At 51.2% G+C, this 26,603-nt stretch overlaps 1 protein-coding gene across 1 annotated transcript; it reads left to right on the top strand.

Moving 5' to 3' along the window:
• Positions 1-329: 329 nt before the first annotated feature.
• baz1a (bromodomain adjacent to zinc finger domain, 1A) lies at positions 330-26,598 on the top strand. Its single transcript, XM_070841806.1, has 30 exons — positions 330-435; positions 744-885; positions 1,835-2,113; positions 2,464-2,604; positions 2,713-2,814; positions 5,959-6,046; positions 6,462-6,584; positions 6,676-6,918; positions 6,997-7,092; positions 12,555-12,693; positions 13,137-13,268; positions 14,295-14,615; positions 14,812-14,977; positions 16,669-16,797; positions 16,947-17,005; positions 17,081-17,178; positions 17,300-17,532; positions 17,613-17,845; positions 17,920-18,050; positions 18,141-18,286; positions 18,506-18,651; positions 18,796-18,867; positions 22,608-22,690; positions 22,896-23,060; positions 23,779-23,984; positions 24,058-24,174; positions 24,248-24,426; positions 24,715-24,908; positions 24,995-25,082; positions 25,324-26,598. The coding sequence occupies exons 2-30, from the start codon at positions 773-775 to the stop codon at positions 25,497-25,499; spliced, it is 4,398 nt and encodes a 1,465-aa protein (XP_070697907.1). The 5' UTR covers positions 330-435; positions 744-772; the 3' UTR covers positions 25,500-26,598.
• Positions 26,599-26,603: the final 5 nt, after the last annotated feature.

Raw genomic sequence — 26,603 nt, 5'->3', positions numbered from 1 at the left:
AATAAATCAATGAACTCCCTTCTATTTTTCTCATGTGATTCTGTTTCCTCTCTCAGGAAACTTTGGACTAAACCAGAAGTTTAAAAGTTTAAAGATTTTCACTTCTCTGATATTTTACTAATTATTAGGTAATCAAAATATTCAGCAGATTGAAAAAGTCTGTTATTTTGAGGTGCAACCCCTAATTGTTATTATAATGAGTGGTGTTATTTTATATTAACTCTGTCACACTGATATGAGGGGATCATCACATGATCAATAACTGTTCAGCTTGATTGATCGGTGTAGAAACGGGCGCACTGACAGGAGCACTGAAGTTTCCCAGCTTTGTGCGGGTCCGTGAAGTGTGTGAAAACTTGGTCAACAAGCCGCCGGTGATCCGCGGACTTCTGCCGACTTTGAGCTGCGGATTATCGGTCTACCGTTACAAACCCGGTGAGTTCCGTTGCGGGCCGCTTCCCGCTCGGTCCCACCGAGTGCGGGCGGAGAGGAGCGCGTGTGTGAGCCGCTCCGGAGCGGACGGTGAGCGGGTCCCGGGACCGCCGGGAACATGTGGGCAGATTATCCCCGAGTCTAACAAAGACCCGCTCCGCTCCGCCCGCTCTGCTCTCGGTCGGTCCTCCGGTCCTCCGGTCCTCCGGTCCTGGGTTCCGGTCCGTCTGTGGAGGCGGACTCGGGTTTGTTTGGTCGGAGTTAGTGTGTCAGGTTCGGTGTGTGACCCGGTTTCCCTCCTTTTTGTTCAGAGTGCCGCCGGCGGACGCGGAGCCCCGAGATGCCGCTGCTCCACAGGAAAGCCTTCATCCGACAGAGACCTCCGGCGGACCTGCGGCCGGACGAGGAGGTCTTCCTCTGTAAGATCACACACGAAGTCTTCAGGACCTACGAGTGAGTATGACGGGGCTCCGCGGGCTCTCGGGCCCCGGGGGGCCGCCTCACCGAGCCGCTGGGGAAGTTTGAAGGTGTCGGAGTGACGGCTGGAAAACTTCCAGAAAACAAAAACTACTTTGTTGAGAGTGAAAGTGACACCTGAGCCCGGCCCTGCGCAGGTGAGGGTGTCCCCCGGCACAGGTGTGATGTTAGCTCACTGGGCTAGCTGCCCGAGCTAAAGCCACTTAGCAGCATTAGCTAACAGAGGCTGACAGGCGGTTAGCTGTTAGCTGTTAGCCGTTAGCCCACTGTCTCCTCACTCTGAGTCAATAAAGTTTGGACTGTTGAACACACCTGTTAGGATGAAGTTACACCTGTTTGACAGGTGAGGCTGCTGCCTGCTGAACACTAAACTGATGAGGAAAATCAGCCAGTGTTGATCCTGAAGGAAGTGAAGGCTGGACTGATGTTTGATAAGTGATCAGACTGATCGATGGTTCTGAAGGTGTTTACAGTCTGTTTGTTTTCAGGTCACTTTTGTTTCATGTTAAAGTCAAGTAAATGTTTGTCCCGAGCAGCTATTGGTGGATCATTTCCAGTATTGATCAGTACCTGATCAGAGACATTAAAGGATCAGTCCGGTGTTTTTAGACCTGCTGGTGCACACTTTGGTGTCTCAATGACTTTTAGGAACATAAAGTGACACAGACACTCTGACTGATGGAGCAGCAGCTCTAAAACCCCTGTTTTAGTGAATGTAGTCTGGTGTGTGTGCTGTTTGTGGTTAAACCAAAAGGATCTTCCAGGTCTCTCTCTGTAGGGATCCTTTCCATGATGCTGTCACACACTTAGAATAACACTCTGAGCCTGTCAGTGGGGCCCGGTGTTAAAAACAGCGGACTGACCCTTTACCATATTAAAGAGTCTGATTGTCTGACAGGAGGTGTCACTCCTCTCCTCTCGGCAGTGAGTTTTTCGAGCGGACCATCCTGTGTAACAGCCTGGTGTGGAGCTGCGCTCTGACGGGCCGAGCGGGCCTCACCTACCTGGAGGCAGTGGAGAGCGAGCGGCGGGCGAGGCAGAGTCTGCAGAGCTTCCCCCCGTCCCTGCTGGTTCCTCTGCTCCACCTCGCCGCTCTGAGCCACCGCTGCAGGCTGACGGAGCTCTGCGAGGACGTCTACGCCTTCGCCAAAGACCGCTTCTTCCCCGGAGAGACGGTGGACGTCACGGGACGCAATGGAGTCCGGTACGATTGGGGGGTGGGGGGGTTCTGGTAAACACTTTAGAGGCGGCATCCTCCTGTTTTGAATAAAAACATTCCCCCCCCGAGACACTTTCACAACAAATTTACATTTATAGACAAATCAAAAATAAAAAGAGAAAAGTAGAAATAAAAACAGTTAAAGTAATATATTCGTACGTTATTAACCCTCTGACCTCTGACCTCTGCTTCCTCGCTGGAGTTTCTTCTTATTACACACATAAGTGAGTCAGTGTGACCTGAGAAAACACAGGAACTAGTCCTTTAACTGTGAACCTGAACTGTGTGTGTGTGTGTGTGTGTGTGTGTGTGTGTGTGTGTGTGTGTGTGTGTAGACATGTGTGTGACGTCCTGCAGGTTCACTCCCCTCACTCCAGCTCTAACAGAGCGCCGCCCGCTAACGAGGACGCCATCGTCATCAGTGACAGCGACGAGGAGAGCAAAGCCTTCCAGAGCCCCACGGTGCCGCTCAACGGGTCAGTAGGTCAAAGGTCACCTGGTCCCACGCCGCTGTCTGAGTGACAGGATGGACACGATAAACCCGTTTAATGTGTGTGTGTGTGTGTGTGTGTGTGTGTGAGCAGGAAGAGGAAGAAGCCTCTGAGTCCGTCAGTGTTCAGGTACACAGTGAGGATGATGAAGGACGAGCACAACGAGCCGTTCACTGTCAAAGCCAATCAAATCAGGTGAGGTGCTGTCACATGATCGTGTGCTAATCAGCGGAGGTCACTGATTGGTCAGCAGGCTGCAGAAGGTGGAGCTCACACAGTCTGAATGTTTCAGATCTACTCAGCAGTCAATTCAATTCAATTCAATTTTATTTGTATAGCCCAATATCACAACAGAGTCTCACAGTGCTTTACAAAGTTCACTGAAATAAACAAGTGTAAGAGAACAAACAATCTAATAAAGAGTCCAGCAGTCGATGAGGCCAATGGATCAGTCCGGTGGATCAGTCCGAGGCATCACCTGCCCTTTATGACCCTCCTTCTTCGGGAAGGAAAAACTCAAAAAACCCAGTGGGAAAAGAGAAACCTCCGGGAGCACCACAGTGAAGGAGAGATCCAGCTCCCAAGGACGGACAGGCTGGAGCCTTGGACAGACGCACATCCATTGGCTGGTGGAGAACCACATCAGCGGGACCAGGACCAGGATCCATAGGAACCAGGGAACCACATCAGCAGGACCAGGACCAGGATCCATAGGAACCAGGGAACCGCATCAGCGGGACCGGGACCAGGACCCACAGGAACCAGAGAACCACATCAGCAGGGCCAGGACCAGGACCCACAGGAACCAGAGAACCACATCAGCGGGACCGGGACCAGGACCCACAGGAACCAGAGAACCACATCAGCAGAACCAGGACCAGGACCCACAGGAACCAGAGAACCACATCAGCGGGACCGGGACCAGGACCCACAGGAACCAGAGAACCACATCAGCAGGACCAGGACCAGGATCCACAGGATCCACAGGAACCTGAGAGATGAGAAAGCACAGAAAGGCTCCGGGGAAGATACCAAGTTAGTAACAGACATTAGGCTGACATGAGACATAACGATGGAGAGGAAGAGGAGGAGAGAGAATAGAGGAGCTCAGTGCACCATTGGAGTCCCCCGGCAGTCTGAGCCTATAGCAGCATGACTAGGGGCTGGTCTAAGGCCTGAGCCAGCCCTGAACTATAAGCCTTATCAAAGTCAGACTGCCCCTTTAAAGGGTCACTCCACTGTTTCTACCCCTGGTCCTCTGTGTCCTCATCCTGGTGTGTGAGTGACTGGTAGGTAGTAAAAGTGTTGGAACTGGTCCAGTAGATCACCTCAGCCAGCAGACACCAAACGGGCTGCAATGGCTGCGACGTGATCCTTTGGGACAACTGCACCTGATCACAGTAGGTCTACTAAAAGAGCTTGTTTGATCCACTGACAGGCTCAGAGTGTTATTCTAAGTGTGTGACAGCATCATGGAAAGGATCCCTACAGAGAGAGACCTGGAAGATCCTTTTGGTTTTGGTCCCTGGTAGCTGCAGCAGCGTGATGGAGCAGGTGAGGATGGATGATGGCAGTGTAGAAGTGCACCATCACAGGAAGTCCATCCTCTGCTGTCTTATTGGACGGGAGCTGACTCCATAGTGGAGACGGTGGAATCGAGCACCAGGTGGAGGTCAGCTGTAGGATGGTGTCGCTGCACCAGGTGGTCTGTTTCCCACCTGTAGTTGGAGGGTGTCGTCCGACCTTCAGCAGCTTATCAGGCCGATGACTGGAGGAGCAGCTTCTAGTAGCAGGGAGAAGAGAAGAGGGGAAGGAACGCAGCCTCTGGGGAGCCGGCGCTGATGGTCCTGGACCCAGAGCTGCTTCCTGTCACACAGGAAGTCAGTGATCCACCTGCAGGTGGAGTCAGCTGGGAGAGCTTGTCCTGAAGCAGAGCTGAGATCCACAAACAGGATCCTGGCACGGGTGCCTGCTGAGTCCAGATGCTGGAGGATGATTAGGGGGGGCGTGTTGACTGCTGTTGGCTTTGTAGGTGAACTGCAGGGGGTCCAGGAGGGGGCCGTGATGTCCTTAAGGTTGCAGCGACCGCTGTCAGAGTTGCATCACCAACCATAACTTTCCACACCTCCAGGAAAAACACATGAGTTCGTGTCTCAGAGACGCCGGTGAACCGGTGAAGCAAGAGGACGCCAACTTGTCTCGGCATCCGATCGCTCAAAGTCCATGTTTGTTCGGTACCCAGAAGGACCAGGTGGACCTACCAGTCATTTAGACACCAGGACATGGAGCAAGGCCCCAGGTTTTAAAACATGGAATTCTCCTTTAAGTTTCATGAAGACAAACAACCTGAACTTTAAACATCGACTCAGATGATGTGGTGACTTTGCTCATGGGTCCATCATGGGTCCATCATGGGTCCATCATGGGTCCATCATGTGTCCATCATGGGTCCATCATGGGTCCATCATGGGTCCATCATGGGTCCATCATGGGTCCATCATGGGTCCATCATGGGTCCATCATGTGTCCATCATGGGTCCATCATGGGTCCATCATGTGTCCATCATGGGTCCATCATGGGTCCATCATGTGTCCATCATGGGTCCATCATGGGTCCATCATGGGTCCAACATGTGTCCATCATGGGTCCATCATGGGTCCATCATGGGTCCATCATGTGTCCATCATGGGTCCATCATGGGTCCATCATGGGTCCATCATGTGTCCATCATTGGTCCATCATGGGTCCAACATGTGTCCATCATGGGACCATCATGGGTCCATCATGGGTCCATCATGGGTCCATCATGTGTCCATCATGTGTCCATCATGGATCCATCATGGGTCCATCATGGATCCATCATGTGTCCATCATGGGTCCATCATGGGTCCATCATGTGTCCATCATGTGTCCATCATGGGTCCATCATGGGTCCATCATGTGTCCATCATGTGTCCATCATGTGTCCATCATGGGTCCATCATGGGTCCATCATGGGTCCATCATGGGTCCATCATGTGTCCATCATGGGTCCATCATGGGTCCATCATGTGTCCATCATGTGTCCATCATGGGTCCATCATGTGTCCATCATGTGTCCATCATGGGTCCATCATGTGTCCATCATGGGTCCATCATGGGTCCATCATGGGTCCATCATGTGTCCATCATGTGTCCATCATGGGTCCATCATGGGTCCATCATGTGTCCATCATGTGTCCATCATGTGTCCATCATGGGTCCATCATGGGTCCATCATGTGTCCATCATGTGTCCATCATGGGTCCATCATGGGTCCATCATGTGTCCATCATGTGTTCATGCTGATGACTGTTCAGTCGTAGGAAGACGACCATGTCCAAAGAGAGACTGAAGCTGCTCTTTAAGCAGCACTGTGAGCCTCAGAATGGGACCATCGCACTCAAGGTGAGAACAGCTGCACCATCAGAATACCACGCTAACTACATTAACTAGGCTAACCACGCTAACTACATTAACTAGGCTAACCACACTAACTACATTAACTAGGCTAACCACGCTAACTACATTAACTAGGCTAACCACGCTAACTACATTAACTAGGCTAACCACACTAACTACATTAACTAGGCTAACCACACTAACTACATTAACTAGGCTAACCACGCTAACTGTGTTAACCACACTAAGTATATTAACCACACTAACCACATGACTTTCTGTGTTGACAGTGACTTCCTGTTGACTTCCTGTGTGTTAACGATAACTTCCTGTTGATGATAACTTCCTGTTGACTTCCTGTATGTTGATGATTACTTCCTGTTGACTTCCTGTATGTTAACGATGACTTCGTGTCTCTCAGGCCTCCACAGTGACAAAGTACCGGCTGTCTGAACAAAGCTTCTCTCAGTTCTTCCCTGATGAGCCCCCCCTGTTCCCCTTCAGCCCCCCCTCTAAAGGTGGGGGGCGTGGCTCACCTGGACAGGTGAGAGTGGCGGCTGAGCGCTGTGTTTGTAGTTTTGTAGTGCCGATGGCCAGTGAAGTGTGGGATGTCCCTGAATGCGTCGTGTTTGCAGACGGGCTCGTCCATGCCAAAGGCGGCTGACGAGAAGCTGAAGCTGCTGCAGCAGAGGGAGGAGATGGCGGCCGCCGCCCAGGACAGAGCCCGGCTGAAGAAGGAGAAGGAGGAGGCGCAGGAGGCCAAGAGGAGGGAGAGGGAGGACAGGGAGAGGCTGAAGGAGGAGCACAGGAGGCGGTTTGAGGAGGAGAAACGGAGGAGGAGGGAGGAGAAGGAGCGCAGAAAGCTGGAGAAGGAGAAGGTGAGTCTTATCACCATCATGACATCAATGTCTGAGGCTAAAACCAGACAGCTGAGACGTTTGTGCTGTGATTCACAGGAGCGAGAGAAGCTGAAGGAGGAGAAGAAGAAATACGCAGAGCGACTGAAACTGTGGAACAAACCCAGAGAGGACATGGAGTGTGAAGACCTGAAGGTCAGTGAACGCACCATCCGGGCTGGGTGACCCACAGTACCGATACCGAGGCCTGGACGGTTCCTGAACGCCGCTTTATTCAGCTGTACCAAATCCAGTTTATCAAAGATGAAATGAAGGCTTCCTACCGTCACTGACACAGTTCAGGGTGTGTGTGACTGTGACTGTGTGTGAGAGTGTGTGTGACTGTGTGAGTGTGTGACTGTGTGTGTGTGTGTGTGACTGTGTTTGTGAGAGTGTGTGTGACTGTGTGTCACACACACTCACACTGTGTGTGTGACTGTGTGTCACACACACTCACACTGTGTGTGTGACTGTGTGTGTGAGAGTGTGTGTGAGAGTGTGTGTGACTGTGAGTGTGTGTGAGAGTGTGTGAGTGTGTGTGACTGTGTGTGTGTGAGTGAGAGTGTGTGAGAGTGTGTGAGTGTGTGAGTGTGTGTGTGTGAGAGAGCGTGTGAGAGCGTGTGAGAGCGTGTGAGAGTGTGTGAGAGTGTGTGTGACTTGACTGTGTGTGTGAGAGTGTGTGTGTGACTGACTGTGTGTGTGACTGTGTGTGTGAGAGTGTGTGACTGACTGTGTGTGTGAGTGTGTGACTGTGAGTGTGTGTGACTGTGTGTGTGTGTGTGAGAGAGCGTGTGTGAGACTGTGTGTGACTGTGTGTGTGAGAGTGTGTGACTGTGTGTGTGTGAGAGTGTGTGACTGACTGTGTGTGTGAGTGTGTCACTGTGTGTGTGACTGACTGTGTGTGTGAGTGTGTGACTGTGTGTGACTGACTGTGTGTGAGTGTGTGAGTGTGTGACTGTGTGTGTGAGAGTGTGTGTGACTGTGACTGTGTGTGACTGTGTGTGAGTGTGTGTGACTGTGTGTGTGAGAGTGTGTGTGTGTGTGAGTGTGTGTGTGTGACTGTGTGTGTGTGTGTGTGAGAGCGTGTGTGTGTGAGAGTGTGTGTGACTGTGTGTGTGTGTGTGACTGTGTGTGTGAGTGTGTGTGACTGTGTGTGTGAGAGTGTGTGTGACTGTGTGTGTGTGTGACTGTGTGTGTGAGTGTGTGTGTGTGTGAGTGTGTGTGACTGTGTGTGTGTGTGAGACTGTGTGTGTGTGACTGTGTGTGTGTGTGTGTGACTGTGAGTGTGTGACTATGACTGTGTGTGTGTGTGACTGTGTGTGAGAGTGTGTGTGACTGTGTGAGAGTGTCTGTGACTGTGTGTGTGAGAGTGTCTGTGACTGTGTGTGTGAGAGTGTGTGTGACTGTGTGTGTGTGAGAGCGTGTGTGAGTGTGTCACTGTGTGTGTCACTGTGTGTGTGACTGTGTGTGAGAGTGTGTGTGACTGTGTGTGTGAGTGTGTCACTGTGTGTGTGACTGTGTGTGTGTGACTGTGTGTGTGACTGTGTGTGTGTGACTGTGTGAGTGTGTGACTGTGTGTGTGTGTGACTGTGTGTGAGAGTGTCTGTGACTGTGTGTGAGTGTGTGTGAGAGTGTCTGTGACTGTGTGTGTGAGAGTGTCTGTGACTGTGTGTCACTGTGTGTGTGTGACTGTGAGAGTGTGTGTGACTGTGTGAGAGTGTCTGTGACTGTGTGTGTGAGAGTGTGTGAGTGTGTGTGACTGTGTGTGTGTGACTGTGAGAGTGTGTGTGACTGTGTGAGAGTGTCTGTGACTGTGTGTGTGAGAGTGTGTGAGTGTGTGTGACTGTGTGTGTGTGACTGTGAGAGTGTGTGTGACTGTGTGAGAGTGTCTGTGACTGTGTGTGTGACTGACTGTGTGTGTGACTGTGTGACTGTGTGTGACTGTGTGTGTGAGAGTGTGTGACTGACTGTGTGTGTGTGTGTGTGTGTGTGTGAGAGAGCGTGTGTGAGAGTGTGTGTGACTGTGTGTGACTGACTGTCACACACAGTGTGTCACTGTGTGTGTGACTGACTGTGTGTGTGAGTGTGTGAGTGTGTGACTGTGTGTGTGACTGTGAGTGTGTGTGACTGTGAGTGAGTGTGTGTGACTGTGTGTGTGTGAGAGTGTGTGTGTGTGTGTGTGTGTGTGTGTGAGAGCGTGTGTGTGTGAGAGTGTGTGTGACTGTGAGTGTGTGTGACTGTGTGTGTGAGAGTGTGTGTGAGTGTGTGTGAGAGTGTGTGTGACTGTGTGTGTGAGTGTGTGTGACTGTGTGTGTGTGTGTGTGTGTGACTGTGAGTGTGTGACTATGACTGTGTGTGTGTGTGTGACTGTCTGTGTGAGAGTGTCTGTGACTGTGTGTGTGAGAGTGTCTGTGACTGTGTGTGTGAGAGTGTCTGTGACTGTGTGTGTGAGAGTGTGTGTGACTGTGTGACTGTGTGTGAGTGTGTGACTGTGTGTGTGTGAGAGCGTGTGTGAGAGTGTGTGAGAGTGTGTGACTGTGTGTGACTGTGTGTGTGAGAGTGTGTGTGACTGACTGTGTGTGTGTGTGTGTGTGTGTCACTGTGTGTGTGTGTGAGTGTGTCACTGAGTGTGTCACTGAGTGTGTCACTGAGTGTGTCACTGTGTGTGTCACTGTGTGTGTCACTGTGTGTGTGACTGTGTGTGTGACTGTGTGTGAGAGTGTGTGTCACTGTGTGTGTCACTGTGTGTGTGACTGTGTGTGACTGTGTGTGAGAGTGTGTGTGACTGTGTGTGTGTGAGAGTGTGTGTGACTGTGTGTGTGTGTGAGTGTGTGTGACTGTGTGAGAGTGTCTGTGAGAGTGTGTGTGTGAGAGTGTCTGTGAGAGTGTGTGTGACTGTGTGACTGTGTGTGTGAGAGTGTGTGTGACTGTGACTGTGTGTGAGAGTGTGTGACTGACTGTGTGTGTGAGTGTGTGACTGTGTGTGTGAGTGTGTGTGTGACTGACTGACTGTGTGTGTGTGTGTGAGTGTGAGTGTGTGACTGTGTGTGAGTGTGTGACTGTGAGTGTGTGACTGTGTGTGACTGTGTGTGTGTGAGAGTGTGTGTGACTGTGACTGTGTGTGAGAGTGTGTGTGACTGTGTGTGTGTGAGAGTGTGTGTGTGTGTGTGAGTGTGTGTGTGTGTGTGAGTGTGTGTGACTGTGTGTGTGTGTGTGTGTGTGTGAGAGCGTGTGTGTGTGAGAGTGTGTGTGACTGTGTGTGTGTGTGTGTGACTGTGAGTGTGTGTGTGACTGTGTGTGTGAGAGTGTGTGTGAGAGTGTGTGTGAGTGTGTGTGTGAGTGTGTGTGACTGTGTGTGTGTGAGAGCGTGTGTGTGTGTGTGTGTGAGAGTGTGTGTGACTGTGTGTGTGACTGTGTGTGTGAGAGCGTGTGTGAGAGTGTGTGTGACTGACTGTGTGTGTGAGAGCGTGTGTGAGTGTGTGTGTGACTGTGTGTGTGTGTGTGTGTGTGTGAGAGCGTGTGTGAGTGTGTGTGTGACTGTGAGTGTGTGACTGACTGCGTGTGTGAGTGTGTGTGTGACTGTGAGTGTGTGTGACTGTGTGAGTGTGTGACTGTGTGTGACTGTGTGTGTGAGTGTGTGTGTGACTGTGAGTGTGTGTGACTGTGTGAGTGTGTGACTGTGTGTGACTGTGTGTGTGACTGTGTGTGTGTGTGAGAGCGTGTGTGTGTGTGTGTGTGTGTGTGTGTGTGACTGTGTGACTGTGTGTGACTGACTGTGTGACTGTGTGTGTGAGAGCGTGTGTGAGTGTGTGTGTGACTGTGTGACTGTGTGTGTGAGAGCGTGTGTGAGTGTGTGTGTGACTGTGTGTGTGTGTGTGTGTGTGTGTGTGTGAGAGTGTGTGTGACTGTGTGTGTGACTGTGTGTGTGAGAGCGTGTGTGAGAGTGTGTGTGTGTGAGAGCGTGTGTGAGTGTGTGTGTGACTGTGTGTGACTGTGTGTGTGTGTGTGTGTGTGTGTGTGTGAGAGCGTGTGTGAGTGTGTGTGTGACTGAGTGTGTGACTGACTGCGTGTGTGAGTGTGTGTGTGACTGTGAGTGTGTGTGACTGTGTGAGTGTGTGACTGTGACTGTGACTGTGTGTGTGACTGTGTGTGACTGTGTGTGACTGTGTGTGTGTGCGTGAGAGTGTGTGTGAGTGTGTGTGACTGTGTGTGTGTGTGTGTGAGAGCGTGTGTGTGTGTGTGTGTGTGTGTGTGACTGTGTGTGTGAGAGCGTGTGTGAGAGTGTGAGAGTGTGTGTGACTGACTGTGTGACTGTGTGTGTGAGAGCGTGTGTGAGTGTGTGTGTGACTGTGAGTGTGTGTGAGTGTGTGACTGTGTGTGTGTGTGCGTGTGCGTGAGAGTGTGTGTGACTGTGAGTGTGTGTGTGACTGTGGGTGAGTGTGTGTGTGTGTGTGTGTGACTGTGTGACTGTGTGTGAGTGTGTGACTGTGTGTGAGTGTGTGTGAGTGTGTGACTGTGTGTGAGTGTGTGTGAGTGTGTGACTGTGTGTGACTGTGTGTGAGTGTGTGACTGTGTGTGAGTGTGTGTGAGTGTGTGACTGTGTGTGACTGTGTGTGAGTGTGTGACTGTGTGTGAGTGTGTGTGAGTGTGTGCCCCTGTAACGGACGTCCTGTGCTGCAGATCGCCGTTGATTTAAGTCATTAGCATTAGCCCCAGCTAGCACCAGCATTAGTCACGGCTCTCCTGTCATCGCGTGTACTTGTGAGTAACACGAAAAATGAGAAATGATCTGGTGATCAGACTAATGTGAGATGAATGTTTGCTTCACTGATGAATGTTCTAGACCACATATGTCAAACTTAAGGCCCGCGGGCCACATCCGGCCCGCAATACAATTATATACGGCCCGCGAGATAATTTCATGTGACTATTAAGAACGGCCCGTCGGTAAACAGCACTCCCACCTCTAATACTACAAATCCCACAATGCACTGAACAGCTGCCGCGCTAGTCAGGACCCGTGCAGCAGCCCCTCCTCCCCCAGGTATAATGACACACCGATCAGCGGATCAATGCATCGATCAGCGCTGTTAATAGCGACACTTATGGCGCGTTTCCACTAGAACCTACTCAGCTCTACTCGGAGTAGGTTCTAGTGGAAACGCGCCATTAAGCCCCCCCAAAATAAATGACTAAACGAAAAGTGGACTTTGAAAAGAGAGACTTTCAAAGCAGGTGGGGGCAGAGTTTTACCTGTTTGTCTGTCGGAGGTGAACCTGTGTGTCTTGTTTGTGGAGCTGATGTGGCCATAAATAAAGAATCTAAATATAAGACGACACTATGAGACAAAACATGAGGATAGTACAGAAAATAAAAAAATAATTTAAAATTCTATTTATTTTATTCTATTATATATATATATATATATACACTATAATAACAGAGTCACTTTTAGAGTCTTCACTAAATGTTGAGCCCGTTTGGCCCTGTTTTAAATGTTGGCTCTTTCTTTGATTGAGTTTGACACCCCTGGTCTAGACCGTAAACCCTGATGATGATGGTGTATCTGTCAACGTTCTCCTCTGAACCAGGATCTGTGTGTGTGTTGGTTCCACCAGGAGCTGCCCAGTCCGGTTGCAGTGAGGACTCGTCTCCCGGCCGAGCTCTTCGGTGAAGCTCTGATGGTTCTGGAGTTTCTGCGGGCCTTCGGCGAGGTCTTTGACCTGAAGGACGAGTTCCCTGATGGAGTCTCTCTGGGTGAGAACGTCCTGTCTGAGAACAAGACCCTGTGGTTCCCTACAAGGTTCTGCTCCCAGTCTGCTTCACTCTTGTGTTGTGGTACTGGTCCTGTCCCAGTGTGATGGGTTGGTGATCCGGTGGAGGTTCCTCTGGTTCTGTAGGTTCTAGCAGAGGCCCTTAAATTTTTTTACGTTTACTCTCTTTACAATTGATCAGTTGGTTCAAAGGGGCTCTGAAGTTCAGCCGGTTCTTACAGTTTTCTGCATATTCTGCAGGTTCGGTGTGTTCTTACATCGGTTCCAAGCATAACTCATGACACTTTAATTTGATGTTCCGTACAGGTTCTCTGTTTGTAATGTGGGTTCCTTTGCTGTTAATAAAGTTTGAGACGGGAAGTCAAATACAGAAAGAAGCGGAGGTTCTAGCTGGTGCTGGTTCTGACAGACGTTCTCTCTCCTCAGAGGTTCTGGAGGAGGCTCTGGTGGGTTCTGACCCTGAAGGTCCTCTGTGTGAGCTGCTGTTCTTCTTCCTGTCGGCCATTTTTCAGGCTCTGGACGAGGAGCAGGAGGAGGTGGCCAAAGACCAGGCTGAAGGTAGAGTGTGTGCGTGTGTGTGTGTGTGTGTGCGTGTGTGTGTGTGTGTGTGTGTGTGTGTGTGTGTGTGTGTGTCTAACCTGTGTGTGTGTGTGTGTGTCTAACCTGTGTGTGTGTGTGTGTGTGTGTCTAACCTGTGTGTGTGTGTGTGTGTCTAACCTGTGTGTGTGTGTGTGTGTGTCTAACCTGTGTGTGTGTGTGTGTGTGTGTGTGTCTAACCTGTGTGTGTCTAACCTGTGTGTGTGTGTGTGTGTGTGTGTGTCTAACCTGTGTGTGTGTGTGTCTAACCTGTGTGTGTGTGTGTGTGTCTAACCTGTGTGTGTGTGTGTGTGTGTCTAACCTGTGTGTGTGTGTGTGTGTGTGTCTAACCTGTGTGTGTCTAACCTGTGTGTGTGTGTGTGTGTGTGTGTGTCTAACCTGTGTGTGTGTGTGTCTAACCTGTGTGTGTGTGTGTGTGTGTCTAACCTGTGTGTGTGTGTGTGTGTCTAACCTGTGTGTGTGTGTGTCTAACCTGTGTGTGTGTGTGTGTGTCTAACCTGTGTGTGTGTCTAACCTGTGTGTGTGTGTGTGTGTCTAACCTGTGTGTGTGTGTGTGTGTGTGTGTGTGTGTGTGTGTCTAACCTGTGTGTGTGTGTGTGTGTGTGTGTGTGTCTAACCTGTGTGTGTGTGTCTAACCTGTGTGTGTGTGTGTGTGTCTAACCTGTGTGTGTGTGTGTGTGTCTAACCTGTGTGTGTGTGTGTGTCTAACCTGTGTGTGTGTCTAACCTGTGTGTGTGTGTGTGTCTAACCTGTGTGTGTGTGTGTGTGTGTCTAACCTGTGTGTGTGTGTGTGTCTAACCTGTGTGTGTGTGTGTGTGTGTGTCTAACGTGTGTGTGTGTGTGTGTCTAACCTGTGTGTGTGTGTCTAACGTGTGTGTGTGTGTGTGTGTGTGTCTAACCTATGTGTGTGTGTGTGTGTGTCTAACCTGTGTGTGTGTGTGTGTGTCTAACCTGTGTGTGTGTGTGTGTGTGTGTGTGTGTGTGCAGACCTGTCGGAGGCTCTGGACGATGACTCTGACGCCACGCGCTCGGCTCTGAGTGCCGTCGCCTCATTGGCTGCCGCCTGGCCTCAGCTGCACCAGGGCTGCAGCCTGAAGCAGCTGGACCTGGACAGCTGCACGCTGTCCGAGATCCTGCGGCTCCACATCCTGGCGTCAGGCGCCGACTGTTACCATGGCAACGCCAAGTTCCGTTACCAGAAGCAGGGCGGGTTTACGCTAATGGACGACCCGTGCGTGGAGCTGCGATTGGCCGAGCCGGCGCTGCTGAAAAGGCTGTCGACGACGACGGTGTACGACCTGACGGCAGGTGAGCGGAGGAGCCTTAGATACACACCGATCAATATCTGATCGATCACCACCCTCCAGGCTCTGGGTGTGTATTGATCAGGTATTGAGGAGTGATTGATCGGTGATTGGCTGTAGGGGAGAAGCTGAGGATCCTGCAGGCTCTGGGTGTGTATTGATCAGGTATTGAGGAGTGATTGATCGGTGATTGGCTGTAGGGGAGAAGCTGAGGATCCTGCAGGCTCTGGCAGGGAAGCTGCTGACGTTGGCGTCCAGCAGAGATCTGATCGAGGACTGTGTGGAGGAGCAGAGAGCCGCCAGACAGGAACTGAGAGAGATCAGAGCAGAACAACACCGCAGAGAGAGAGAGGAGGCTGCACACAGGTGAGAACACACAGGTACACACACACAGGTGAGAACACACAGGTGAGAACACACAGGTACACACACACAGGTGAGAACACACAGGTACACACACACAGGTGAGAACACACAGGTACACACACACAGGTACACACACACAGGTGAGAACACACAGGTACACACACACAGGTGAGAACACACAGGTACACACACACAGGTGAGAACACACAGGTACACACACAGGTGAGAACACACAGGTACACACACACAGGTACACACACAGGTGAGAACACACAGGTACACACACACAGGTGAGAACACACAGGTACACACACAGGTGAGAACACACAGGTACACACACACACACACAGGTGAGAACACACAGGTACACACACAGGTGAGAACACACAGGTACACACACACACACACACAGGTACACACACAGGTGAGAACACACAGGTACACACACACACACACACACACACACACACACAGGTACACACACACAGGTGAGAACACACAGGTACACACACACAGGTGAGAACACACAGGTACACACACACAGGTGAGAACACACAGGTACACACACACACACACAGGTGAGAACACACAGGTACACACACACAGGTGAGAACACACAGGTACACACACACAGGTGAGAACACACAGGTACACACACACAGGTGAGAACACACAGGTACACACACAGGTGAGAACACACAGGTACACACACACAGGTGAGAACACACAGGTACACACACAGGTGAGAACACACAGGTACACACACACACACACAGGTGAGAACACACAGGTACACACACAGGTGAGAACACACAGGTACACACACACACACACAGGTACACACACAGGTGAGAACACACAGGTACACACACACACACACACACACACACAGGTACACACACACAGGTGAGAACACACAGGTACACACACACAGGTGAGAACACACAGGTACACACACACAGGTGAGAACACACAGGTACACACACACAGGTGAGCACACACAGGTACACACACACACACAGGTGAGAACACACAGGTGAGAACACACAGGTACACACACACAGGTGAGAACACACAGGTACACACACACACACAGGTGAGAACACACAGGTGAGAACACACAGGTACACACACAGGTGAGAACACACAGGTACACACACACACAGGTACACACACAGGTGAGAACACACAGGTACACACACACACACACACACACAGGTGAGAACACACAGGTACACACACACACACACACACACACACACACAGGTACACACACACACACACACACACACAGGTGAGAACACACAGGTACACACACACACAGGTGAGAACACACAGGTACACACACGAACACACAGGTACACACACACACACACACACACACCCACACACACACACAGGTAAGAACACACAGGTACACACACACACACACACACACACACACACAGGTAAGAACACTCAGGTACACACACACACACACACACACAGGTAAGAACACACAGGTACACACACACACACACACACACACAGGTAAGAACACACAGGTACACACACACACACACACACACACAGGTAAGAACACACAGGTACACACACACACACACACACACACAGGTAAGAACACACAGGTGAGTCCATATTGAAGTTCTTACGAGACAAAAAATAAATAAATCTACTGCTGCTGCCAACAGGGTTCGTCTTCGTAAAGAGGAGAAGCTGAAGGAGCAGGAGGAGAAGCTGAAGGAGCAGGAGGAGAAGCTGAAGGAGCAGGAGGAGAAGCTGAAGGAGCAGGAGGAGAAGGGAGGACTCCCCGCTAACAGGTAGAGGACAGACGGCCACCATGATTGAAGGGAACCACAGACCCTGTTAACGTGTCAGGCTCAGTCTCACCAGCAGGGAGCGCTGAGGTGTCTGAGTGGTGTTGGGTTGTTTATCAGTAATGAGCGCAGGGATGTTGGTCTGTCTGCAGTGACGCTCCCGCTGAGGAGGACGAGGAGCACCGCTCTTCATCCGGCAGGAAGAAGACAGGTAAAAACGTCAGAGCACCGCGGGGCTTCGGCGCAGACCGGCCGGTTCGGTCTCACTCTGTCCTTTCTCCTCCAGCTAAACTCGGCCAGCAGCAGACCACCTCTGAGCCTAAACCGCCGCCTGGCCCCCCCGCCGGCCTCACGGCAGAGGAGCAGGAGGAGGAGCAGGAGAAGGTGTGAAGCACCGAATGTGTCGGCGTTACACTCACACACACACACACACACACCTTCAGGAAAACTCAGCGGTCCTCGGGACGCTCCTCGCCACCGTTCCACTCACGGCTCTGGTTCGCAGGTCCGGGAGCTGCAGGAGCGGATCCAGAAGGCGGCGGCCCGCACCTGCCTGCTGCCTCTGGGCAGAGACCGTCTGTACCGCCGCTACTGGCTCCTCCCCTCCGCCGCCGCCCTGTTTGTGGAGGAGGACTGCTTCGGCCTGACGGAGGACATGCTGCGTCCGCGCCCAACGCCCGCTCAGGATGCCAAGATGGAGGAGGAGGAGGCGGTGAAGGAGGAGCCCGCCGAGGGCAGGTAGGTCACGTCACTCCAGTCCTGAGTTCATCTGAGGAGCTCGTAGGTTCTAACGAGGACCGAACCTTCCTCCCGCACAGCGCCGGCTCAAGCCCCGCCCCAAGCCCCGCCCCCCTCCGCTCCCGTGGGCCGCCAGTCAAACGGCCCAACCGGTGGTCCTTCTACAGCTCGGCGGAGGACGTGGATCAGCTGATCGACGCCCTGAACCCCCGAGGTCACCGAGAGAGCGGCCTGAAGGAGGCGCTGCTGCAGGAGAGGGAGCGGCTGCTCCAGCTGCTGCAGAGCGCCGACCGCCACAAGTACAGACACACAGGTATGAACAGACAGACAGACGGTATGAACAGACAGACAGACGGGTATGAACACAGGTGTGTCCTGTCTGTCCAGATGATCCGGAGTCGTCCCGTTCTGTCCCACAATGCACTGCTGCAGCAGAGACACTGATGGAGGGCAGACTGAGAGACCTGCTGCTGGACATCGAGGACCGGATCCACCAGGGAACTCTGGGAACTCTGAGGGTAACCACACACACCTGCTGGTCAACGGCAGACACTGCAGGTAACCTCACACACTCACCTGTCTGTCTGTCTGCCTGTGTGTGTGTCCAGGTGATGGACAGACAGGTGTGGCGCTCAGTACTGGAAGCAGGAAACTATGAGCTGCTGTGTTCTGACAGCAGAGAGAATGGGGGGATGAACGGACGAGTGGAGGCCATGGAAGTGGACTCACCTGGCCACCTGAGAGCCAGAGACAGGTACACACACACACACACACACACTGCAGCCAGAGGGCTTTGCACAGGGGCCGTATCGTCATGGAAACCCTGGAAAAGTCCTGGAATGAGTCAAATCCTTGAAAGTTTTGGAGAGTATGTGATGAAATGTGACTGATGTTCGTCCTCATGAACGTCACTCTGGTGTGTGTGTGTGTGTGTGTGTCTGTCTGTCTGTCTGTCTGTGTGTGTGGGGGACAGGCTGCAGGAGCTGAGGTCGGACGGCATGGCGTCGTGCAGCGGCAGCGGGACTCCTCAGGGGGTCAGCAGCGTGGTGCGAACGCTGGCTCAGGCCCTGGGTTACATCGAGCACGGCATCGAAAGGCGCTTCCTCAAAGCTCCGCTGGGTGAGTCTCCCTCCAGGCCTGCAGAAGTCTAGTGGACGCTGATGGCACTTACAGTGACATCACGAGAGACAGTGGCGAGTTATTTAACCATCAGGTCCAGGTGGGACCGTGTGTGTGAGTAACAGCTGGCTCCTCCCATCACAGGCGAGGAAGATTTCAAGAAAGACCAGAAAATGAAGAAGAACAAGAAGAGAGATGACGACCAGGCCAGTGACGGTATGACCTCCTGTTTCAGAGAGACGACAGTCTGACGCCATCTTGGTTTTTTTGAGCCAGAAGTGAGAGGGTGGAGCTAGCCAGAGTTAGCTTGTTTGGCACCTGTAGTTCACATTAATGTGACGTTAGGAGCGTCTTTTATATACATATATACAGACTGATACCGACCAATCAGAGGACGCTTCTTTATACAGACTGATACCGACCAATCAGAGGACGCTTCTTTATACAGACTGATACCGACCAATCAGAGGACGCTTCTTTATACAGACTGATACCGACCAATCAGAGGACGCTTCTTTATACAGACTGATACCGACCAATCAGAGGACGCTTCTTTATACAGACTGATACCGACCAATCAGAGGACGCTTCTTTATACAGACTGATACCGACCAATCAGAGGACGCTTCTTTACAGACTGATACCGACCAATCAGAGGACGCTTCTTTATAGACTGATACCGACCAATCAGAGGACGCTTCTTTATAGACTGATACCGACCAATCAGAGGACGCTTCTTTATACAGACTGATACCGACCAATCAGAGGACGCTTCTTTATACAGACTGATACCGACCAATCAGAGGACGCTTCTTTACAGACTGATACCGACCAATCAGAGGACGCTTCTTTACAGACTGATACCGACCAATCAGAGGACGCTTCTTTATACAGACTGATACCGACCAATCAGAGGACGCTTCTTTACAGACTGATACCGACCAATCAGAGGACGCTTCTTTATAGACTGATACCGACCAATCAGAGGACGCTTCTTTATACAGACTGATACCGACCAATCAGAGGACGCTTCTTTATACAGACTGATACCGACCAATCAGAGGACGCTTCTTTACAGACTGATACCGACCAATCAGAGGACGCTTCTTTATACAGACTGATACCGACCAATCAGAGGACGCTTCTTTACAGACTGATACCGACCAATCAGAGGACGCTTCTTTATACAGACTGATACCGACCAATCAGAGGACGCTTCTTTACAGACTGATACCGACCAATCAGAGGACGCTTCTTTATACAGACTGATACCGACCAATCAGAGGACGCTTCTTTATACAGACTGATACCGACCAATCAGAGGACGCTTCTTTATACAGACTGATACCGACCAATCAGAGGACGCTTCTTTATACAGACTAATACCGACCAATCAGAGGACGCTTCTTTATACAGACTGATACCGACCAATCAGAGGACGCTTCTTTACAGACTGATACCGACCAATCAGAGGACGCTTCTTTATAGACTGATACCGACCAATCAGAGGACGCTTCTTTATACAGACTGATACCGACCAATCAGAGGACGCTTCTTTACAGACTGATACCGACCAATCAGAGGACGCTTCTTTATAGACTGATACCGACCAATCAGAGGACGCTTCTTTACAGACTGATACCGACCAATCAGAGGACGCTTCTTTATAGACTGATACCGACCAATCAGAGGACGCTTCTTTATACAGACTGATACCGACCAATCAGAGGACGCTTCTTTATACAGACTGATACCGACCAATCAGAGGACGCTTCTTTATACAGACTGATACCGACCAATCAGAGGACGCTTCTTTATAGACTGATACCGACCAATCAGAGGACGCTTCTTTATACAGACTGATACCGACCAATCAGAGGACGCTTCTTTACAGACTGATACCGACCAATCAGAGGACGCTTCTTTATACAGACTGATACCGACCAATCAGAGGACGCTTCTTTACAGACTGATACCGACCAATCAGAGGACGCTTCTTTATAGACTGATACCGACCAATCAGAGGACGCTTCTTTATACAGACTGATACCGACCAGTCAGAGGACGCTTCTTTATACAGACTGATACCGACCAATCAGAGGACGCTTCTTTATACAGACTGATACCGACCAATCAGAGGACGCTTCTTTACACAGACTGATACCGACCAATCAGAGGACGCTTCTTTATAGACTGATACCGACCAATCAGAGGACGCTTCTTTATAGATTGATACCGACCAATCAGAGGACGCTTCTTTATAGACTGATACCGACCAATCAGAGGACGCTTCTTTATAGACTGATACCGACCAATCAGAGGACGCTTCTTTATACAGACTGATACCGACCAATCAGAGGACGCTTCTTTATAGACTGATACCGACCAATCAGAGGACGCTTCTTTATACAGACTGATACCGACCAATCAGAGGACGCTTCTTTACAGACTGATACCGACCAATCAGAGGACGCTTCTTTATACAGACTGATACCGACCAATCAGAGGACGCTTCTTTACAGACTGATACCGACCAATCAGAGGACGCTTCTTTACAGACTGATACCGACCAATCAGAGGACGCTTCTTTACACAGACTGATACCGACCAATCAGAGGACGCTTCTTTACAGACTGATACCGACCAATCAGAGGACGCTTCTTTATACAGACTGATACCGACCAATCAGAGGACGCTTCTTTATACAGACTGATACCGACCAATCAGAGGACGCTTCTTTATACAGACTGATACCGACCAATCAGAGGACGCTTCTTTATACAGACTGATACCGACCAATCAGAGGACGCTTCTTTACACAGACTGATACCGACCAATCAGAGGACGCTTCTTTATACAGACTAATACCGACCAATCAGAGGACGCTTCTTTACAGACTGATACCGACCAATCAGAGGACGCTTCTTTACAGACTGATACCGACCAATCAGAGGACGCTTCTTTATACAGACTGATACCGACCAATCAGAGGACGCTTCTTTATACAGACTGATACCGACCAATCAGAGGACGCTTCTTTACAGACTGATACCGACCAATCAGAGGACGCTTCTTTATACAGACTGATACCGACCAATCAGAGGACGCTTCTTTACACAGACTGATACCGACCAATCAGAGGACGCTTCTTTATACAGACTGATACCGACCAATCAGAGGACGCTTCTTTATAGACTGATACCGACCAATCAGAGGACGCTTCTTTATAGACTGATACCGACCAATCAGAGGACGCTTCTTTATACAGACTGATACCGACCAATCAGAGGACGCTTCTTTATAGACTGATACCGACCAATCAGAGGACGCTTCTTTATACAGACTGATACCGACCAATCAGAGGACGCTTCTTTATACAGACTGATACCGACCAATCAGAGGACGCTTCTTTATACAGACTGATACCGACCAATCAGAGGACGCTTCTTTATACAGACTGATACCGACCAATCAGAGGACGCTTCTTTACAGACTGATACCGACCAATCAGAGGACGCTTCTTTATACAGACTGATACCGACCAATCAGAGGACGCTTCTTTATAGACTGATACCGACCAATCAGAGGACGCTTCTTCATACAGACTGATACCGACCAATCAGAGGACGCTTCTTTATAGACTGATACCGACCAATCAGAGGACGCTTCTTTATACAGACTGATACCGACCAATCAGAGGACGCTTCTTTATACAGACTGATACCGACCAATCAGAGGACGCTTCTTTATACAGACTGATACCGACCAATCAGAGGACGCTTCTTTATACAGACTGATACCGACCAATCAGAGGACGCTTCTTTATAGACTGATACCGACCAATCAGAGGACGCTTCTTTACAGACTGATACCGACCAATCAGAGGACGCTTCTTTATAGACTGATACCGACCAATCAGAGGATGACCCTGATCTCTCTCTCTCTCTGTCTGCCAGACGGCAGTGACAACGGTCGGGTCAGTAAGACGGTCCTGGAGCGATGGAGGGAATCTCTGCAGTCCTGCTCCAGTCTGTCCCAGGTGAGAGACATTCACTTTAAACCACACGTCTGAAAACCGTCCTGTCCGTCGAATATCAAATATCATTAATATCAACATTAAACTTCATTGGATCAGAAAACTAATACATCAAAATGTGTTTTATGGAGTCCCAGCAGTTTATCAAGTTCACTTCACAGGTGTGTGACTTCACCTGTGTGATTAACAAGCCAGTGTGTGTGTCCAGGTTTTCGTCCACCTGTCCAGTCTGGAGCGAAGCGTCCTCTGGTCTCGCTCAGTCCTCAACGCTCGCTGCCGCATCTGCAGACGCAAAGGAGACGCCGACAACATGCTGCTGTGTGACGGCTGTGACCGAGGCCACCACACCCACTGTCTGAGGCCCCGCCTCAAGGTAAACAGGCCACACCCACTGTCTGAGGCCCCGCCTCAAGGTAAACAGGCCACACCCACTGTCTGAGGCCCCGCCTCAAGGTAAACAGACCACACCCACTGTCTGAGGCCCCGCCTCAAGGTAAACAGACCACACCCACTGTCTGAGGCCCCGCCTCGAGGCAAACAGGCCACACCCACTGTCTGAGGCCCCGCCTCGAGGTAAACAGACCACACCCACTGTCTGAGGCCCCGCCTCAAGGCAAACAGGCCACACCCACTGTCTGAGGCCCCGCCTCGAGGTAAACAGGCCACACCCACTGTCTGAGGCCTCGCCTCAAGGCAAACAGGACACACCCACTTAAAAAAAAAACAACTCTTTATTTATGTTTTTTATTTTCTACAGACAAAAAGAACCGACAAAAAGATAACAAATGCAGTGGGGCGCTACTGTTAGAATAGAAATATTGCAATTTCAGTAAGTCAGGGGTCTTAAACCTTTTTCAAGCATTGAGCTACTTTTACACAGCAAGAACGTCAATGAGCTACCCACTTCTCGAAAACTCCTGTGTAGCTATGTGTTCAAGGATGAGTTTACCTGCAGATAGATATTTTTCAGCCAGTTTGTAGAAAGTTACAAGAGTTTTGTTCTTCTAAATTACTGAGTTAATGTTTGCAGACTGTATAAAAATGGGACAAATTAAGCAAATGTGCATTCAAGCTCATTCTGTTTGTGTCAGTCGGTTCCGGAGGGCGACTGGTTCTGTCCAGACTGTCGACCCAAACAGAGATCCAGTCGCCTCCCGTCCCGTCAGCGCTCTACAATTGATGAGGAGGAAGAGGAGGAGGATGAAGAGCAGGAAGACGAGTCGGAGGAGGAGTCAGAAGAGGCAGAGGAGGAGTCGGAGGAGGAGTCAGAGGAAGAAGAGGAAGATGTAGTAATAAGGTGAGTTTGGAAGTGATTTCACCTGGTATACCTGCTCTGAGATCAGTCTCACACTGCAGCTTCTCTTCCGCAGCGCCAAGAAACTCCCGGCCCCGCCCCTCAAAGGCAAGACCTATCAGGCCACGCCCAAAGGTCATCAGGCCACGCCCAAGAACGCCCAATCAGCAGGGAAAAACTCGTCAGCCTCCAAGTAAGTATCCATTGTAGTGCAGGTCCAGTTTACCGTGGTCCTGGTCCAGTTGACTGATTCTGCCCTATCACAGGTCCTCTGGTAAAAAGGCCACTCCCCCCACAGCGAAGGCCAACATGGCGTCTGGAGGTAAAGCTCCACCTCGCTCTGGGAGTCGAGTCAGCGCCCGTCTGAGCCACGAGATCTTGCCAGCAAACGGCAACACCAAGACCTCACCTGGTCAGGACGGGTCCCGCAAGAGACCACAGACAGGTAAAGAAGCAGTCGGCACACAGCAAACACCTGCAGACAGGTAAAGAAGCAGTCGGCACACAGCAAACACCTGCAGACAGGTAAAGAAGCAGTCGGCACACAGCAAACACCTGCAGACAGGTAAAGAAGCAGTCGGCACACAGCAAACACCTGCAGACAGGTAAAGAAGCAGTCACTCATTCACGGTTCAGGCAGGTTTATGGAACGACTTCCTGGGTTTAGTTGGTGACAGAAGTCCAGGTAACTGCTCTAGATAACGGTCACCTGTCCTCTCTGCTCCTCCCCCAGACTCCATCCCCCCTCCCAAACTCCCCAGGCCCATCCTCCCCCCTTCCTCCTCCTCCTCCACGTCTTCCTCCAGCCGACGCTCCTCCGGCAGGAACCATGGCGTCCACGAGCTGTCGGCCTGCGAGCACCTGACTGTGGAGCTGGTCAGACATGAGGACAGCTGGCCCTTCATGAAGCTGGTGTCCAGGACCCAGGTACACACACACCTGGACACACTCACACACACACACACACACACACACACACACTGTACCTCACCTGCCTGTTTACCTGTCTGCAGGTCCCTGACTACTATGATATCATCAAGAAGCCGATCGCTCTTAGCACCATCAGAGAGAAAGTCAACAACTGTGAATATCAGACAGCAGGTGAGACACACACACACAGAGGCTTTTAATGTGAAAGGCATGCAGAGGCTTTTAGTGTGAAAGGTCAGCAGTGTTGAGTTTGATTGACAGGCGCATGCTTATGTCGTTAGCAGTTAGCTGCTAATTGTTGTCTGTGTTTCTTGATGAGCAGGTTAGCCATCATCTGTAACCAATCAGATGTCAGAGTTCATGATGAGTCATCACGGCAGTAAAAACATATTCTAACCCCCCCCCCCTCCAGGTGAGTTCGTCTCAGACGTGGACCTGATGTTCTCCAACTGTCTCCAGTACAATCCTCGCCACACTAACGAGGCGAAGGCCGGCCACCGCCTGCAGCAGTTCTTCCACTCGGAGCTCGGCCGGCTCGGCCTATCAGAGCGCAGCTCCGCCCCGCCCGCCAAGCGCCCCCGACAGTGAACCCTCCCTCTGACCTCGCCGCCGTTCTCCTTGGACGAGGCGTGGTCCGAGCTGTTCTTCCTCCTGATGGACCGACATTCTGTTGCTCCTTCATGACCTCCGACCCCCAACGCCCCGGTGAACACACCAGTCATCGGGGGTCAGAGGTCATGATGCTGGAAACACCTGAGATCACCTGGTTTGTCACACATTAGTGCATCAAAGTCCTCATGAGGCCGCACACAGGTAGAGCTCACCTCAGGTGACCTCATGTGACCTCAGGTGACCTCAGGTGACCTCAGGTGAGCTTAGATGACCTCAGGTGAGCTCAGGTGAGCTTAGATGACCTCAAGTGACCTCAGGTGACCTCATGTGACCTCAGGTGAGCTTAGATGACCTCAGGTGACCTCAGGTGAGCTTAGATGACCTCAGGTGACCTCAGGTGACCTCAGGTAAGCTCAGGTGAGCTTAGATGACCTCAGGTGAGCTCAGGTGAGCTCAGGTGTCCGGCTCCACCCTTTAAAGCAGCCCTGTGTAGTTAGGTGTTGACAGACGGGGACATGTAGCAGTCATTCCTGTGGTGCTGTAGACAAACAGAGACCCCCATCACCCCCCCCCCCCCCCCCATCACCCCCCCATCAGAAGTCTCCATAGAAACAGGATCTTGGCGCTGAGGATCCGTCTGTGTTGCTCAGGGACTGAAAATAAAGTTTTGATTTGAGTAGAAATATTTTGTAACCGTGCAGCTGGTTTTTAGTGAAGCAGGTCGTCACCATGGCAACAAGGTCCGACCGTCCGCGGGGTCAAACTGGAGGAGCGACGTCGTCACGTGACCACCGTCCGACCTGCAGTAGGGAGCGTGGTCACGTGACGACACCTGAGCTCCTCAACAGTTCTCCTAAGGTGGCCTATGTGCTGCTGGGGGGCCAACTGGAGCCGTGCGTCGCTAACCTTCGTTAACCTGTTCAGGTGAGCGGTGGTTTAGCGGTTGACCTCAGGAGGCGCCTGGTGTCACGTTGAGTTCCTGACCTCCAATGGTTTGTTACCTGGAGCCTTAAAGGGACAGTTCACTGTTTTTGATCACTCGTGTTCAGTGGGACTCAGGATGTAGTTAGCGTAGCTTAG

The sequence above is a fragment of the Pempheris klunzingeri genome, chromosome 13 (assembly GCF_042242105.1).
Source record: "Pempheris klunzingeri isolate RE-2024b chromosome 13, fPemKlu1.hap1, whole genome shotgun sequence".
Classification (NCBI taxonomy): Eukaryota; Metazoa; Chordata; class Actinopteri; order Acropomatiformes; family Pempheridae; genus Pempheris; species Pempheris klunzingeri.
The sequence above is the reverse complement of the archived record's forward strand: the minus strand, read 5'-3'. Positions and strand labels throughout refer to the sequence as shown.

Bases quoted from the DNA above. Each gene is read 5' to 3' on its own strand.
- baz1a (XM_070841806.1), top strand. From the start codon at position 773: ATGCCGCTGCTCCACAGGAAAGCCTTCATCCGACAGAGACCTCCGGCG. The intron at 6,047-6,461 runs GTGAGAACAGCT...CGTGTCTCTCAG, and splicing joins ATGGGACCATCGCACTCAAG to GCCTCCACAGTGACAAAGTA. The intron at 17,179-17,299 runs GTGTGAAGCACC...TCTGGTTCGCAG, and splicing joins AGGAGGAGGAGCAGGAGAAG to GTCCGGGAGCTGCAGGAGCG.